The sequence below is a fragment of the Perca flavescens genome, chromosome 11, assembly GCF_004354835.1.
Source record: "Perca flavescens isolate YP-PL-M2 chromosome 11, PFLA_1.0, whole genome shotgun sequence".
Taxonomy (NCBI): Eukaryota; Metazoa; Chordata; class Actinopteri; order Perciformes; family Percidae; genus Perca; species Perca flavescens.
This window is the reverse complement of record NC_041341.1, coordinates 21551851-21570827: the sequence shown is the minus strand read 5'-3', so window position 1 is coordinate 21570827 and position 18977 is coordinate 21551851. Positions and strand designations below refer to the sequence as shown.

Sequence of the window (18977 nt, the reverse complement as noted above, 5' to 3'; positions counted from 1 at the left end):
ACGTGAGGGGTCCAGTCTGAGGGGCTGACAGACGGATAGTGAGCCAGCCTGTCCCTTATCCTCAGACAGGCAGACGTCCTCTCTCCCTGCGTGGCCGGCTGCTGACCAGGGGAGAGCCAGGCGGCTGCTGAAATGAAGAAACTTGAGAGCTCCTCAGGGGGTGAGCTGGTCATTTGATGTCCAGCACAAGGGCAGGGGGTGTGATGCTGAATGAGCTGAGGGAGAGAGACAGCCTCTGCAGTCTGTTACAAAGACCCGGCCTGATGGGTAGGGAAGGAGGGAAAAATACTGAGCACAGACAGACCATTACTATATTTTATCTATTTTGTCAGAGAGAAAATGGCCGTGAAGCACATGTAGGTATTTGGTGTTGGGCAAACATGGGGAATTTCACACATTAATCTGTACACACCCAATAAAGTCATATCCAATAATTTATGAAAATTATCATTATTATCTATCTATTAGCCCTTTAAATATGTTGCTTTAGAACTGTATCTATTATCAGCTTTGTTATGACCAGGAACTTTCCATAATAACACACTGGACAATGATAGAGTGATACTGGAGTGATAGTGACACAATCTACAACTGAAGTCCCATTGATATGTGAAGTACAGTCACAATGGAGCCATGGCATCTTTCTTACCTGGCCTAGGTTCAGTCTTGCAGGCAGTGGAGAGCCCTTTGAAGGCTACAGAGAGGCTGAGATGAGAGGAAGCCCTGCCTGCAGAGGGATCAACCATGTCGAAGTGCCAGCACCACAGTGCTGTAATTAATCGCCAGCAATGGCAGCCTCAGTCCTGTAGCCCTGCTCAACTTCTCCCTCACGACAAAACCTGCGGTCAGGAGACGTTAGGCAACATTAACTGCTCGTACCATTTCTATTTTCTGAAAGGGGGTGGTGGTGTGTGTGTGAGGGGGGTGGGAGGGGAGTTGTCCCAGGGTGGGTCTGTAGATATAGGACTACCGTTGGGGCTCAGGCGAAGAGAGTGACGGTGCATAAGCTATGGCTATGTACCTTTCATCTTGGAGGAGATTTGGAGAGGTTTCAGACCACAGAGACTTCTTAATTCTCACTAATTCATTTGCGTTCCAGATTCACTGGGCCTGGGATAACCTGAGAATGATAATGAACTCGCAAGGGGAGTGCATGGTCCCTTGCCTTTGAATGTGCTCAGAATAGATTCAGATAATCTTTCCTTGTGAATCTTTCTGGAGGAGAAGAATCCCATTAAGAGTGATTGCTTGTCATGAGAGGTCCTCCAAGTTGGGGTGGTTTAAACTTGCCGACACACATACAGTGGTGTCTGAGGATGGAACCCTGGCACTGATTCTTTTAAAAACACAAAAATGCAATATAGATGCATCCACAAAAAAATTGATTTGTGCAAGTTTTCGATTTCAAAATCATACTTTATAATGAATATTTATTTGCAAGCTGCATGAATCCTCAATCAATACATTCTACCCACCAGGTTATATAAAAACAGTTTTTGTTGTTTTTTTTTCTCCTTGGAAATCAAGCTTCAGCCAAACAATATATTCATATTCAATATATTCAATCATTACAAATGAGGGAGCAGGCTATTTACATTTATGGATTGACATGCCACATTTTCAATACCATACACAAGCAAGTAGACCTACATATTTACATCCTAAATGCAAGCAATGCTTGGTGTCCAAAACATGTTACCTTTATTTCTTTACTTTTTGGCAACATTAGCATTTAGGTATGTTTACAGTTACAGTCCTTTTAATGTTTAAACAAAACATGATTTTAAAATAAGACTATTTTTCTCTTGACATTCACAACCTGAAAAATTTCCATATGCTTCATTATAGCGGGCTGACAATGACTAGAGAGATTTTGAAGAGATTTATAGGTCTGCGGAGTTCTGAGGGATAGATTGCAAACTCTTGTGAGAAAAGGGAGGGAAAGCTGCCTTACTTCAGGGCCCGGTCTCATCTTTGGTCAAACAGAGTGAGCTTAATTTGTGGGTCTGCCTGGGGAATTTCAAAGGAAAAAAGCTTTGAGTGACGCCAAGCTTGAGCTCCCTGATGTTAGTGAGATGAATGAAAGCAGGGTCTATAGGCTACAGGCCTTCTCACACTCCCACATTAACAGAGGTCTTTCAAGTTCTCATCAGGATAATTGTATAGGATGCAGTAAAACGTGTTTTAGAGGAGACATGCAGCACTTTTCATCAGTCTGATTGAGATACATTCACTTGGGTGATTATAAAGTTATAACACACAATATGTGTTTCCTGCTGTATAATAACTGGTGGTTAAAGACGGATGAAAACATACTTTAAACTATCACAAGGTCTCCACTTGTAACATTATTTTTTTTTTGTCAGGCTAGCTTACAGCTACATTATAGTGTAAAATAAACAACATATTAGATGTTAATATACTGATTATTGATTGCCCCAAACATCACAGACATACTTATTTTAATTAGTTTATATTTGCCCACTTTATGTATAGAAACTATCTGGGTTCTAATATGGCAAAAGTTGTTATTTACTTACAGTACTAAGCTATAATATCTGGACAAAATAAAGGACAACAGGTTCTTATTGCAGAAAATACAAGAACCCATTTTCTGCCTCTTGGTGTTTTTCAACAGAAGACTTACTGTGCTATGGAACAGACTGGCCTTGATAGAATGACCTAACATTTTGACAGGACAAAATATAAAGCTGCTCTTTATTCTGTGGACAATTCACCAGATGCAAGAATGGGAATGGCTTTAATCAATAGAAATGTGGGTGTACTGCATGATTTATTCCAGGCTTTGCTTTATGTACAAAGAAATCTCGGACATTGCTAAGAGTGCAAGCAATAATGGGGCCCACTCAATTTCCCCTGAAAGCTTGTGTTGTGATGGTTGTTGCTGTAAGTATTTACAAGTGCTATCTGATCAGCCTCAGAGGCTTCCCAACAAGACAGATGATTAGGTGTGGCAAACGAGCCTCATCAACTGCTAAAATTGATGACTCAATGCTAGATGACAGACAACCCTATTTGTATTAAGATAAGGCACTGACAGTTGTGTATCAATCAAAATTGAGTTATTATTGAGCATAAAGAAAGGCATTTGTAATATCATTAAATTCAGATATGCCTCTGTTCACATCTGGCAGGCAGCCATGCGTGTGAAGGGGGGGTTAAGGTACAGAAAGAGAGAGGCAAAGCAAGAAAATAACACTTGGGGCAATCATTCCTGGCAGTGTGCTGGCAGCTGCAGTGTTTTTTTTTGTAATTTCAATATGTTTCTCTGTACCTCAAGCTTGGGTGCAATAATGGCTTACATATTGCTTATGTCATCAAATTTTGACAAACTTTTCAATATGTTTTGACCTTCATCTTTAGCCATCTGCTTTAATTCTCCTTATCTCCTCCTCAGTCTATATATTTTCACCCACAGTAATTGTGTACCCTAAATAGGTTATGCTTGAAAGCTAGTATTAAATTATTTTTTGACAACAGGAATTTATAGTTATGAGTTTGGGCTAGAAGTATTAGCCATTATTTACCTTAGATGCAATAACCAATTTTTGTCCACTTCTGGACAGCGGAAACAAGATGTGAACAGAACTCAGACATATTATCTCCTTTTAAGTTATGGCTAATGTGTTAGAATACATTTACACATTAAGCATATAAAGAACTACATTAGCATTAATTTTGTGTTGTGTTTTTAGCCTTCTCATGAACGTAAGTTTAATATTCACTCTACTTTTAGCTTTGTTTTTGGTCTCTATACTCCTGAGGCAAATACATTTAGCTAAATGGTCTACTACTGTATGTTCACTAGCTAGTTGCTAACATTGTTTTTGCTTTAGTACTGGGAAAAACGACACTATGAGAGTGGTGAGACTGACCTGAATTATTAAGTTGCAATGCAGAAAACCAAAACAATGAGTTGAAAGACGTTAAAAAGCTCCTTAGAGCTGAGAGAAACTGAGGAGTGAGATCATTCTTTGTGGGTTTGTCTCTATGAGTGACCCCTGTTAAACATAAAAATATTTATTATAGCAGCTTTAAAAACATCCCTGGGATCACCTTTGAAGGTGTCATTCAAGTCAATCACTTCTTCAACATCTGTCGTTGAGTTAGTCAGTTGTGTTATTCTGATGTAAGCAGATCAAAAGCATTATGGAGACCTCTTACTGTAAATAGTCTACTGACAACGTGGCATTAAGAAGTATCTTGTTCCATGAGCCGGTGATCAGAGTAAACAACACACTTCGTATAATATAGTCCCTCCACAGTTTGACATTTCCCTCTGCTTTTCATATCTTTGCCTGAAATGGCAGTCTATGTAACATGTGGAGGCCTTAAAAATGCCATGGCTGATATGAAATCAATTTGCATTTCCCCTGGTGCCTGGATAACATGGCCCTGTCAGAGGACCCTGCAGATCTGCTGGAGATAATGACGTTATAGAGGGCGGCTCGCACAGTGGAAAGGATGAAATTGAAAGAGTGACGTTCTGTGTTTCCCATGATTGCCTTGGCTGGAGGATGTGTGGCTATCGCACATGTACTCCTCTGTCTTTGCTCCCTATTAGCTCCACTTGTTTCCAGACAGGGGTTAAGACAGACTAAAGAGATCCACCAATCCGACCAGTCAAAGGCAATGTGTGTCAGAGATGGTATTTTAACAGTATAAACTTTCAAATAAATAAATTATAAAACTGTAATAAAGGTCATTAATTCCACCCGATTGGTCACCGTGTTGAAGGTTTTATATTTGTGGTGACCTGCAGAAAAGAAAAGCTCCAAATAGTACAATAATTAGGGATTTCATAATAGCAGTTAGGATGTTAAGAAAAATATCAGACTTTTAGGTCACTTTTGATGTTACGCTTCAATTTAAAGACAATTAATACATTGATTGACTATTCAAAAGCTAAAGAGAAAGGGAATTTACACCAATGGAATGTCATATTATTAGTGAATGAATAAAATCAGAGAATAAAAAAAATCCCTCAGTACTGACTGTTATCCCATTGACTTCATACTGCAGCACTGGCCCAGTGTTACAGGAATGGTGTGTGAGCCCATCATTATATTTTTCTAAAAGGGACCACACAGTAATAATAACTACATGCCACTTTGGCCACTTTGTGAAAATGTGAAAGGGAATTATCTGAATGGTGGAGATCACACACAGGAGTGTACTGCATTTTAAAGCCATATTACAGTGCACAGCCCAGAATTTGTTATAAACATGGGAAGTGGATAGTTGACGGCACTGACCTGAGGACATTTAGACGTGATCACACTGGTGCAGGGGGCCAGCTTGTTATCGAACTCAGTTTATGCTGAGAGAGAGGGACAGCTCTCCCACTGCTGCAACACTAATATACGCGGCTATAACTACAGGTGATTCCAACAATTTTTCAGCAGTTTTTCTTCACTTGGCCTATTTCAGGCTGTTGAATGTGAAAATACTGACCTATACACCCAGAGTCTAACAGCCTTCTCTCTCTGTGATGGCTGGAGGAAAAAGTTGTTAATGCTGTCTGTTAATTTGTGGTGGGCAGTAATGAAGAAACTGGAAACCAAGGTCATCAGATGGTTCCAATTTCCTCTTAATTTCACCTGGACACAGAACATTTCGTGTATGTATGTAACCAAATGTACGGTGGCTCTGAGGTCTCAACGCACTGCAAGTAGACACAACACAATACAAACGAATAAAGAAACATCTTCACCAACTTGAAGAGTTGAACACATGCGCAGCATTTAGAAACTATTCAGTAACTTTGCAACACACAAAACATCAACTTCATGATACACGATGCGCAGCATTTAGAAAAAGTTCACAACACAACAGAAACTGTTTCCAGGGGACACTAAAAGGTGATGCACAGACAGCTGGGACACGCTTGTTGTTGCCGTGGCTTATTAAGTTATTGAAGATGGCTATCTGCCAGTGGTGTTTGAAAATCACCTAAAATGTCATTTTAGTTTTGCTTATTTTAACATTGTGATCCCATGATAGAGATATGATTGCAGATTGCAGATCTGTTAACCTAGCGTTAGCCTTTAGCTTATTATTATTGTCAATTCAAACAAATTCATAGCATCATAGGCATAGATATCTAACTATTGTTAGAATCTTCCAATTGGAGATTAGTTTATTTAAAGATAGCCAGCTGGGTTATCTAATAGTTAACGGACAAACAAATTAAGGAGAGTGATATCATTTTGTTAGTCATGTCAGCAAAACCTAGGCTAGTTTAACTTGCTTGTTCCCTATTACGGGATCTGAAAGTAACTGTTGACATTATAACCAGCTAAAAAAAACTCACATTTTAGGTGATTTTTGGAAGAACCGCACGTGCAAATCATTTAATCCCCCTTCAAGTTAGCAGAGCGCTAATCCAGAAGTAGCCGGCTCGGCCGGTGGAGGTCTCTACTGTAACTTCTCTATGGTTCTTATAATGCGGAAGCAGCACCAATCATAATTGTATACTAAGTTAGCTTTTTGGGCTTGATGCGCCACTGAGCAACTCTCATAGGAATGAACGGGGCTCCACCTCGAATGCTGTATCCAGGTTTTTTTATACATCCATGCAAGCCCCAGCCGTGTGCATCATTTTTTGTGTCCAGTTTCCGTTGTGAGCTTCTTGCAGCGCCTTTTCTAATGCTGCCTGTGCATGTGTTGTGAAGTTGATGTTTTTGCATGTTGTCAAGCTGGAGAAGATGTTTCATCATTTGCCTGTGTGGCGTCTATTTGCAGTTTGTCAAGCTCTCAGGGCCACTGTACAAATGTGAAAATCACCACTGCCATAATACACCAATAATGTAAAATTCCAAGGAAAATGAAGAAGAGGAACGTCAGGAGGACATTTTATGCCTATATAACTCACAGTGGATTATAATTTAAGGTCATTTATTCAAGTTCTGTACTTAAGTACAATTCTGAGGTACTTGAATATTTCCATTTATACCTACTCTTCACAACAATTATTTTTACTTTTTACTCCACATTTATTTCACAGATAGCTGCTAGTTACATTTCAGATTATTTACATTTTTTTAAATATGATACATTGTAAACTACCCAACAGTATGAAAAGTTATTTGCTCCACTTTGAAACAAATGCTGCTTACATGTTAATTCATCAGTAATAATATTCCAATACAATATAGTACAGTATATGATACATTTAACACTGCATCATTGCTGGTGCCAATTTGGATGAGTGATTTGACTTTGGATACTTTAAGTACATTTTACCGATAGTAGTTTTATTCAAAAAAATTTAAAATGCAGGAGTTTTACTTGTAATGGAGTATTTTTGTGTTGCTATTTTTACTGATTTACATATCTCAATACTTCTTCCACTACCTAACTCAATGCTGTATATTGTATATACATACAATACTTTATAATAGTACCATTAATTGTAGAAATATTTGATCCGAGGCATAAAATTATGTAATTGGGATGGGGTTACTAACTACGTGCAGACTGTGAAAGCTCAGATACAGAGTCAGAATCATTGTAGATCACACATCATGAATAGAAACAGCCTTGCAGTATTTCTGAATGCTGGTTAAAAATATGTCGACCACATGAGAAAGCTGTTAAATAACAGAAAATATTTAAAGCCTTATTTTCTCACTTATAAGTATTTCTGTATAGCTCTTGAGAAGTTAACAAGTGACAAGATGGTTCTCTGTAATTACAGCTGACATTAAAGTCTGGATGGCTGTAAAAGTAAATATTTAGGTTGGTTAACATTTGTGCAGAAAAACAGAGAAAATCATGCTGAAGACATCCACAAATTCTAATTATATTCACGGGTCACGGTTTGACTTGTGAATATATTTTCTTTCTTAGTTTCCATATATCTCATTATTCTTTCAAATCAAGATAAAATTGCTTTAAATGCCTAGGGATTAAGAAGGGCATATCATAAGTATCTAAGAGTATATGGTGGGTTTGATGTTGCAGGGGGATTAGCAAAGTACAAAATGCGCTGTTGTCCACATTATTATAATAAATAAACACAGTCCACTCTGTTTACACAAGTGGTCCATTGGGTCTAATGTCCACCCTTAGCAAGCTGACCGGCACATTTTGAAATGCACTGCAGTACACTGGGATGTCCTGTGTAATAAAGAGTATGCTTACTAATATATAAAGGAGACGGAATGATAATGAGACATCCTGGCTCCAATCAACCTTATAAAAGTCTGAAGAGGAGCAGAAATGTGTCTGCCAAACTAATAACAATTTTCAATTAATAAAAACATAATTTTGTCCAGTCCCCTAGGATGGGGATATGGTATAACTTGAGGGCCTTGCCTCACATGGTGTGAACAAACCTGTAGCTGTGTGAATGAGTGTGTGCGAAACAGACTCTCTCAACCATACTCTCCATCTCTCTCTCACACACACACACACACACACACACACACACACACACACACACACACACACACACACACACACACACACACGCACACACTGTAAGGAATTATACTTGTCTGTATGGTTTGTTAGCACTCAAGAGATAAAACTTTACATGTTGCTCCCAATTAGCACAGCAGTGACCGTGCACTGTCTCCTGTGCTCAGCTTCCCCTCTGAAGAGGGGCTATTTATGTGAAGACTCATGAGAATGTGAGAATTGAGGCGAGAGAGACGAGATATGGACTGTGTGAGATAGAGTGTGTGTGTGTGTGTGTGTGTGTGTCTGTGTGTGTTATGAGGGAGAGAGGGTGAGAGATGGAGTAAAAGAAAGAGATAGAGAGAAAGGGAGAATTGAAATGGCTTAAGAATCCATTTTGAGTAGAGAGACAGGTCCTATTAACATTTAACAGCATTTGTGCAACTTGGTGCCGAGGTTATGATGCAAATGAGGAGGAATTAAAACTGGCCAGAGGTTTGTCATTGATGGATTGCAGTCTGGCAGTGCACACACTTCCCAGTGTCCATCAGAAGCGATTACTGTGTAATTAAACCTTATTTCTGGACTCTCTAGTGCATAATTACTTTGTGAATGTAACCATCATCTAAAAGCTACAAAAATGCTTTACCATTTAGTCTAGCAGTCAGTTCCACAGACTTGTGTCAGATATAGCCATCAGACAGAGCAAAAGAACTGTCACTTTTAATAAGAGGCAAAAAATTAAATGAAACAGTATGCTTATTACAGAAAGATTACGTATTCAACAGTCCTTTCTGTTATTTGCATAATGTATCCCCCACCCCACCCCCCACATATACACACACACTGCAAGCTTTAGGCAATTTCCCTCACATTTAAATAGATTGCACATTTAAGGCTACTTAAGGAAAATTATCACTTTGCATATTTTAATTGTTATGAAGGAAGTGATTTGAGAGAGGTCTGTGGCTCATCCTCTTGAGCCATGCAGTTGCGAAGCTGTCTGATTCAGCTGCTCAGCGCTGCAGCTCCACAGATAACCTCCGAGTTCACACACATCCACTCCAGTTTCATCAGAATGCAAATGAAGCACAGAACACTGGGACAAGTGGATCTTTGATATTTACAAAATAGCCACTAATAACTTGAGTGTAATTTGTTTGACTCAACTTTATTTTTTTTATCTTATCAGTCCTGATTTTTTTCCCCTCCTGGTCAAATGGCTCTTGTTTAAAAATTCAGTGGAAAGAAACAAAGGGCGTGTTTGCTTCTGAAATTTCTGAGACAGCAGGATGTGGACTGTATATATATATATATATATATATATATATATATATATATACAGTAAATATATATACTCTAAGCTGTTGTCTAGATACTTACCTTTTTGTACAGACTGAATTTAGCACGTAGTTTGCTGGATTAGTTTAAGTTTAGCAAATAATACTCCCATGCAAAGTGACAATTTATTTACTTTTAATATGTTTTTTATTCAGACATGAATGTCTCCAATTAACTTAAATGAATAACTCCTGTTTTCTAGTTCTTCAGCATAATAGCCATGCTGAATCAAACTAGCGAACAATCCTCCAAGTGCAGTTCTCCATGGGAGACTACAATGTTTTAAGTGTAAGTGTTCTCGCCTTGACAAGCTTATCAATGCTTGTGAGGGAGTGTATTCAAACACTGAATGAACACTATGAAATTACCTTTTTCACACTCCTTAGGTTTTGTAAATATGAGTTCATTTTACTCCACATCATGTACGACTCTTTATTTAGAAAGGCTCTATGGAAATGAAAACATGTTTTATTTACAATTTTCAGTGCAAAGTATGGATCTTTCCCCAAATGATTACATGAGATAATACAGGTACAATACAAAATGTATTAGATTTTGTTTTCTGTAAAACCAGTGTTTTCACCCCGTGTTTAGAATCATTATAGATACATGTTAGATATGTTGATAAACTGTACTGACAGCTGATATTGACATACTTACATGATACAAATAAAAATAATTACCAACACTAACACAATATGCTGGGTCTTTTCTCATTTCTGTTATTTGCAACATTATTGAAACATCCCGCGCATAACACCTACTACTTAATGATAACATGAAAGATTTTAAGCATATTTGTTCATTTCCTAATAAAAAAAAACCCTGCCAGTATGGAATTATAAATTATTATGGATCATGAGTGGTGTATTGGTGGGAAGAGTGCAATAAAAAGGAAGCCTTAAAATAGCCTCTGTAAACTGCTGCAAACTGTATTACTTTCACTATATTGTCGTTGAACTCCAATGAAATAAAGAAATTATGATTTAAGTTGTCATGGATCTAACACTGTCTTCCACAAGAAATAGCTGGAAACAAAAATAGCACAGGCTCAATCACACCATTGCAAATTTAATCAAGTAAAGGTACAAAATGCATCCAGTTTTCAGAAGAAAAAAAAACATCTTTATTCAGTATTTCAATAACCTTTATGTACCTTGAAATTAAAATACATTTAAACCGACTGTACTGTAAGTATGGCAATACATACACACATATAAACATGTATGTGGTGCATTTTTCGTATGTATGCTGTATATCATTAGCAAATGTACAATACGTACAGCTATGTGCAACTTTATTCTCTGTACATGAATATGAAAAGTAAAAACTCAGATTTTTCACATCTTAATGTTATCCCCTAATACAATTGCATGGAGAATTGCAAGTGCACATACATACACGTTAACATGCGCACTATTCAACAATTCACAAAGGATTAAAGCAGTTTGTTACTTTTTAGGAAATTAATTGGAATTGCATTGGAGACCTTGCACCTACACAGCCCACAGCAATTCAATGGAAACATGGTATTGTAAATAAACTGTACGTCAGAATGAGCAGGTTGACTTCATCTTTGCCCTCAAGGTGCCTAATTTTTTTCTGCAGCTTGTACTTGACAGTGTAAGGACAGTCTTTGTGAGGTAGACTGCTCTGATTCAAGGGCAAGCTTTTATTTCTTTTCTTCATTTTTTTTTGTTTTAACTTTTTTTTATCCACAAATGCATGACATTCAAAATGACAGGACATAAGTACTACATGTACAATATGTAGCAATGAGGTAGAAATGGTTATAAAGAATACCAGATATAAAACTACATAAGGATGGAATCAAAATCTTAAGCAGTTCTCAAAAAAATTTAATTACAGAAATAGTGACAATAGTGAAAAAAAAGTGATTCAAGTGGCTAAGTTGGCATCCCTGTGAGACTCGATGTGCTTATCATAGGTTCAGCTCATGGGTTGGTTGTGACTGTTGGCCCTTTCATCACATCACTCTCAATAACGAATAACTTTTTTTTAATGATAACATCTAAAGCATGTGAAATATACACCTTATTTGAATATCTGTCATTTGTTTTCCTTATATCAGGTTTGTCTGTATGGCGTTCTAGCTGTATTGCAAATTAAAAACACACAAATATAACTTCTTATCCATGTGCCTTGTGTTACACTGTGCTCTTGCTCACTGTTAGGGAGACAAAAAAAGAAGCAAATATGTGACAAGATCTGTTGTTGTCGGAATGATTGCAAGTACTACTTAATTTGAGTGGAACATTTCCCCTTTTTAACATACATTTCTCATGAACAATTTCCCTCTTAAACTGGTGAAATCTGCGCTTGTTAATGGCACTTAGGGCTTCTTATCACCTTCTTGTCAAAAACCTTGCAATGACTAATTAGTTCTTAAAATTAGCAATCATGGAGAAACAATTTTATTCCAGTGTGACATTTTCTGCTAATATATATCTGTTGCTTTTTTCTTTTTCTTTTTTTTAAGATAAACAAATTAGCCATGTTTCTATTTCTACTGGTGAATAAACTCAAGCAGGATAAAACTGAAAAACTTTAAATGTTTTACAGAACTCACATATCTCTTGAAAATATTTGACATACCGTGATACAGCAACTTAACACTGCCCAGTGAGAGTACTATAAAATCGCCAAATTCAAATATTCACAGCTCACAGTGTGGCATTAAGGTCATTGATATTCACAACTTCTTCTAACAAATCATCATATTCAAAAGAAAGCTGTTGTACTTTGGCTTCAATGAAGTTTTCAACCAATAAACACCTCAAAGTGCAGTAACAAATGACAGATTTTTTTTAAATATTGGTCTAATTTTCTCATGTAACTACATACTTTTCATGTTTAAAGCTTCCAAACGGACTTTGCTGGACACTTTCATGTCTAAACCAAATTTGGCATTGGACCCCCTGGATGGGGTGTGTGAGCGTCTGGTTGTACTAAAAGACAGACAGCTAGATACAGCTGCTCATTTATCCTTGTAAGTACATTTTGTTTTAAGTGTGTTTTTCGCTAGCCAAAATTAATTACCAATTAATAGCACAGTTAACCTGAATTACAGATGCAACTTGCTAACCAAGCTAGCTAGCTAGCGCTAACTGATAACTTAGCTCCACCCTCTCGTCCAAATATGGTCACAAAACCAAGACAGTGACACCCAAAATGCCAAATTATAACCTTCAAACGTCCACTTCTTTTATAAAGCCTATGATTAATAAGTTGAATGTTTTGAATTTAACAAATGAAATTATCCCATTTCTAAGTTAATCAAATGGTGATTAATGTTTCTACCAATGACTGTACCTTGTGTGCATTCAAAGAAAACTGTCACCCATCTTATGACTGGAGTTTATAAATATATAACACAGATAATGTGAAACTACAACAAGATATTATTGTTGACAAGCTTGCTAGCTTTTTCTGCTGCTACATAGTTTCTCTGCTATTGTCTGGATGCTCTGTATACATCCTTAAACAGTTTTGGAAGAGTTAATGATACCAAACCAGGTGGCAGCGATTAATATGCACACTGTCTAAAAAAAAAAAGAACAGGTAAAACATGTGCAATAGAAAACAAACATGAAGGGACCGCCTTTGAAAAACAAATACAAGGTCCTTTAGTGCCTCTGCAGTATTATACACCTACACATACAGTGGTTTCTACTTCAGTAGCCTTTTTCAATGTGCGAGTTTGCTTTCCATACTGCTCAGAGGAGTTAATACATTCAATAACATTTTAACTTGCCAATTCAGCTGTCAGTCCTGCTCTTTCATTGCCAAAAAACACTCTATGGAAATGTACTGGTTAATGGCTGCAAGTAGTGATTAATAGCTCTGTAAACACAAAGGTTTAAAGGTAAAAATTACAACACAAAGTAAAAATAACAGTTTTGTGTACAGTGAGACTAGCCTTCAAGACATGTTCTTAAAAAGGAATGCCACTCAATTCATGAATGTTACAGTTATGGCCTAAGACAGACAAACTAATTCTTCTGTAAACTTTATATTAAAATAATGTAATTTGTTTCAAGCCAAAGAATGCGAACCAAACATCACTGTGAATGTTGTCACATTTAGATTTTCTATTTGACATCAAAGATTCAGGGGCCAAACAAGCAATGGCAACAACATCCGCTGTTAGCTAATACAGACCAATTTTGTCCTAAGGCAAAGGCATAGTGAATCCCAAACCTGATATTCAGTGGTATTCCCCTTTAAGCGCATTACGTTGTTCTTGGGAGTTATCAAAATGTAAAGCTAATAGATTTTGCACACAACAAAATACTGTTTGGTGTTCTCTCAAAAGGTTTCCTCAACAAACAAGCAGAATAGGTGCTGACATTTTGCTGCTTTCATGTATTTGTCTATCAGAGATAACTAACAAACTGAGGTAGAAAGGAACTTAGGCTATACATAATCCTTAGGTTTCATTAATGATAAAACAGCAGCAGGATGGAAAGAAATAGCTTGGGGCAGCTGTCTTCCCCAACCCCAAGATGGTTGTCTGCACCTTTCGAATTTCTCTCAGCTCTGCATCACCACAAGCTAAAGTAAAGAACCCCAAACAAATTACTTTTTTTTGTCTTGTAAATAAACCAGAATTACTCACATACATTCATTGTAGGAACCTTCTCATTTCATTTTTAGCGTCTTGAGGTATTATAAAGCTTTACATGGTTTGATAATGGAATTTCAAATGCAAGCCAAATGCTCTTGTAGTGTGTAGTGCTTTGACACAAGCTTATGAGGTACTGTACATATCATCACTTTCCTGAGTTTTCAAATAGAGAACATCAAAAGAATGGTAGAATTCTATATTTTTGTGAAACACCGTGAATTACTACTGAAACAATATTTTACCAGCAATTATATAGTAATGTATTGTTTAGATTTAAGTCACATTGTAAAATATTTGTTTTTGTAATATCAACTATAATGGTGAGGCTAGTACAGCAACCAAATTAACCTTGGGTTTGTTAGAAAACAAATTGTATTGTTCCAACAAAAAAAGTATGTAAGTGTTTGTAAATAAAGGATTTACACACACACAAGAAACCTTTGCAAGGTAATGAAGCCCAACTGAAGTGAAGCCAATATATTTAATTTCGCTCAAATTAACCACAACTGTTCACAGAGAGCACGAAACAGACACAGCTGTAGAACACTAAAGGAAAAGAGAAAGCAAGTTTTTTGTCTCATTTTAAAGCTTTTTTTTCATATTAGCACATCACCAATGAAGATTGTGAGGCAAAAAGAAAAAGAAAACTTAAACAGCACCACCTCAGGCACTTGATAGCAACTAAATCTCAAGATCAGCAGAATAGTATGTATATATATTTATGTATATATATGTATATACAAAAACGGGGGGCATCTTCTTCCAAGTCGTTTAAGTTTTAGTGAGCACATGGCGTCAGCCACATAAAGCATTTAATCAACTTTTACCAATGCTGGATGATGTCATTTTCTGTCTAAAGCCTTCAAGCACAATCCCTTTGCTGTATATATTATGTTCATGTCAATACTGTTTATTTTTCTTGTTCACTGAAAGCCAAACACTGATTTGTATTCAACTACTGAGCGTAAAGAAATTGTGTTTGATGAGTCTCTTTCATTGACTACAACCAAACATTTTATTCCACTCAGTGTACATGTCAAGTTCTTTTTGTGATATGCTGGGCTGGAATTTGCAAAACACATTGTCAAAGTCTTCGTAGGAGACCAGTCTCATCTGAGTGGGGTGGAGGGTTGACAGGTCAGCTCCAGGAATGCCATGGAGAGGACCTACCACAGCCTCTTGACACAGCTGAGCCACGTCCAGTCCAGAAAAGCCCTCTGTCCTCTGAACCAGTAGTGACATTTCTTTGTCACTAAGACAGTAGTTGTGCTGTGAGAGCAGTTGGCTGATTATCTGGTGTCGTGCTGTCCCATCAGGCAACGGGATGAGCAGTCGCTTGGCAAAGTACCTCCGTAGGGACTCTGGGATCTCTTCAGGCTTATTGGTGGAGCAGACCACGAGGACATGGTCCTCAGCGGAGGTCAGAATACTGTCAAGCTGCATGAGGAGCTCAGCCTTGAGGCGATTCACTGGACTCTCCTCACTGAGCTGGGCTGACAGCAGCAGATCAACCTCTCTGATGAACACCACTGCTGGCTGGCGACACCGGGCCACTAAGAAAGAAGCTTGGATGATCTTGTCCCCTTCCCCTAGCCACTTGGTCACCAGAGCTGAGCTGCTGAGTCGCAAGAAGGCAGCCCCCAGTTGGCTGGCCATGCTCTGGGCCAGCAGCGTTCTACCAGTTCCCTGAGGTCCAAATAAAAGGAGGCTCCGAGGTAATGTGGCAAGTCCACTAAACATATCTGGCCTTAAAATGGGCCATAGTATCTCCTCTTTGATGGCTGCTTTGGCCATATCCAGACCCGCGATGTCGCTCCAGTCCACTGGAGGGCCCTGCTGAAGGATTTCTGTGGTCACCATCTCCACCAGGTTGGAGTCACTGTTCTTCAGTTGTTCCTCTGCAGCATGGATGGACGAGGTAGCTGTACCAATGTCAGGCCCTGTAAGGGAGTGAGAGAGGTTCTGTCTGTGCTCTTCAGTTCGCTCGCTCATGATTGAAGATCCAAACTTGCTGTAGGGCTCACCAGTTCTGAGATCACCCACAGAGCTTTTGGTCGATCCATAGGATGGAGGAGTCAGTGCTCTGCCAGAGTGTATTATAAATTTTCTGTGTTGATCAGAAGACATTGGCTGTTTAGTTGGCTTAAACGCTAAAGACGATGCCTCAGCATTTCTGTCAAAGCCATTGCCCCTGTTTGAGTCTGAGACACTGTCCGTTATTCTGTACATTGGGCTCTGAGCAGAGCGCTGTTGGTTGTAGGTGAAATTACCATAGCTAGAGTCCATATCTCCATGTCCACTCATGTAGAAAGCTTTTCGTTTTAATGAGTTGGATGTGCTGCCATTCAAAGGTGTTGGTGAAATTGGTGTATGGTTATGGGACTGGTAGGTGTAGCCGGGCAGTGTGGAAGGAGGGATTGGTGTAGGAGCTGCAATACCGGACGGCAGATAAGCAGAAGGAGGGGGTGCTCCCCCAGGGCTATAACCAGGGCCAACAGCATTCTGAGAAGGATACCCTGTTGGAGGATAATTGTAGTTGGGAAGGTTTGGAGACCCGGCGTTGTAGCTCGGCACTAAGGTAGGGGGAGGAGGTGGGGGTGGTGGTTGTAAAAGCCCAGCACTGTGCAAAGGAGAGGGGTGTGGGGAGGGGAGGGCTGGGGTACTCTGGCTGCTGTAGCTAGAATGCAGGTAGGAGCCATTGTAGCTGGCAGTATATTCCTGAGAGGGGAGGCCCGAGTGGAGAGTAGTGGCTGTGTGGCTTCCACAGTTACTGCTGGAATAGCTAGGCTCAGACAAGCTGCTGGCAACCTCTGGGGAGCTGCCTATGCTAGCCGACACATCTGTAGGGGGTAGGGCAGCTGTCATTCCAGCTTTGCTCACAGATATAACATCTGGAACACAGTTCATTGGGTAAATCCCCTCCTGCCAGGACTCATTCTCTGACTTTCGTCCATTCATGAGTCCAGTGGTGCTATCAGAGTAGGAACACAGCAGGGCTCTCTCATTTGGGCCCTCTAGGATCCCAGAGTACTTTTCTGCATATTTCTTAAGCAGATTGGAGGCAGTCAGTGCAGAGATGTCATCGTTTGCCCATGCATACTGGTATGTTCGCTGTAAGTGCCCCCGGTAGGCCTCCACTTTGTGTGCTGGCGAGCGGGTAGTGGATGAGATGTCAAAGTGTTGTTCTGCCCATTGTGTGTGCTCTGGGGTCCACTGCATCTTTAGACCTAGATATTCCCCATAAGGAAGAAATATGTCAAAGTAAGCATTACATCATGGTTAATAATCATATTAAAATAATATTCTAACATGTTCTAATCATAATAGTCAATAGTGTAAGTCAAACACCGTGAAAAAGTCCATAATGTATGAATTGCTTTCAATTCTTTGGGTGGAAAAAAGTGGGAAATTACAAAGAAAAAGCATGAGGCTATTCTGACATAATTAGGAGAAAAAAAAAGACATTATCTTCCAGAAAATGTTTAAAGTACAACTTGCACCTAATGCCCAAAAGTCTTCCATTTGACAAACAGACACCATTAATAGAACACACATCATGGTCAGTATGAGGATATATGACTCAACACCTGGTTAGCATGGTATAATCCACCCAACACAGAGCAGAATGACACAGACATTGTGGGTCAGTCTATAATCCAACTCTCATCTGAGACAGTTTCAAATCTGTTTGGAGGAGAGCAGCAAAGCAATCTTCCCTGGCAGCGCTCTGTTGCTTTCATCACACAAACCCCTCAGCCCAGCATGAATTACATCCACATCCAGTCTGCCAACTGCTTCCTAGTCCAGAGTGAAGGAAGGAAAAAAAAACATGCTTCACTTGTCTTTTTCTCTGCAGCATCTCTCAACCTCTTGACATGGACTTGAGGGTTTGAATGACATAAAAAATCAAGTGAAATCCTAAAGTCAATCTGCAAATAAAAGTTTTTACACATGCTGTCATCTTTTTAATCTGTTTGGGATTACCAGAGACTATAGCCCCAAATAATGTAGATTATTGAGGTTACAGCTCAAAACAATTAAGAGCTATGTGCAGATCCTCACACATCTTACATCAACACTAATCTGACTAAAAGCTACAAGAGGATATGAGAGGAGACACATTTAACCAAACTCCCTGCTACAATGGTCCATGCTTTTGCTAATCAGGCTCTGCAGTGCTATACTTTATACTTCAGTAGGTTAAGTCCATATCACAGGATTTAGGCAACAAACAGCCACTGTCCAGAGACAGATTACAAATGCAGCGTTTGTCTGCAGATTCCCTTCTGACTCCCTTCCAGCTATTTGCCCACCCACCACACTAGACACCAGGAGCTAATTAGCAGGATGATGCTGCAGTAATTGTGTTAATTTACAAGGTTTTAGTCACATGGTTGTCAACCATCCAAGCTAATGATTAAGAAAGAAAAAAGCCTGAGGCAAAAGCCCAGCAAGGAACAGAAACCTACAGAAAATAGAATATGACAACAAATTGTATTATCGGCGGAACAGTGGCAAAGATAACTACAATTACAAAAATTACTAAATGTATTTTATTTAGATC

The 18977-nt window shown here is 38.8% G+C and overlaps 1 protein-coding gene across 1 annotated transcript in view; it reads right to left on the bottom strand.

Annotated features, from left to right (window-relative positions):
- Positions 1 to 10467: 10467 nt before the first annotated feature.
- Positions 10468 to 18977, bottom strand: part of fign (fidgetin) — a 28735-nt gene continuing 20225 nt past the window's right edge. Inside the window, exon 3 of the mRNA XM_028590304.1 lies at positions 10468 to 17640. Within this exon, the coding sequence (XP_028446105.1) occupies positions 15407 to 17640 (2234 nt within the window). The 3' untranslated portion in view covers positions 10468 to 15406. The remainder of the gene's footprint in view (positions 17641 to 18977) is intronic.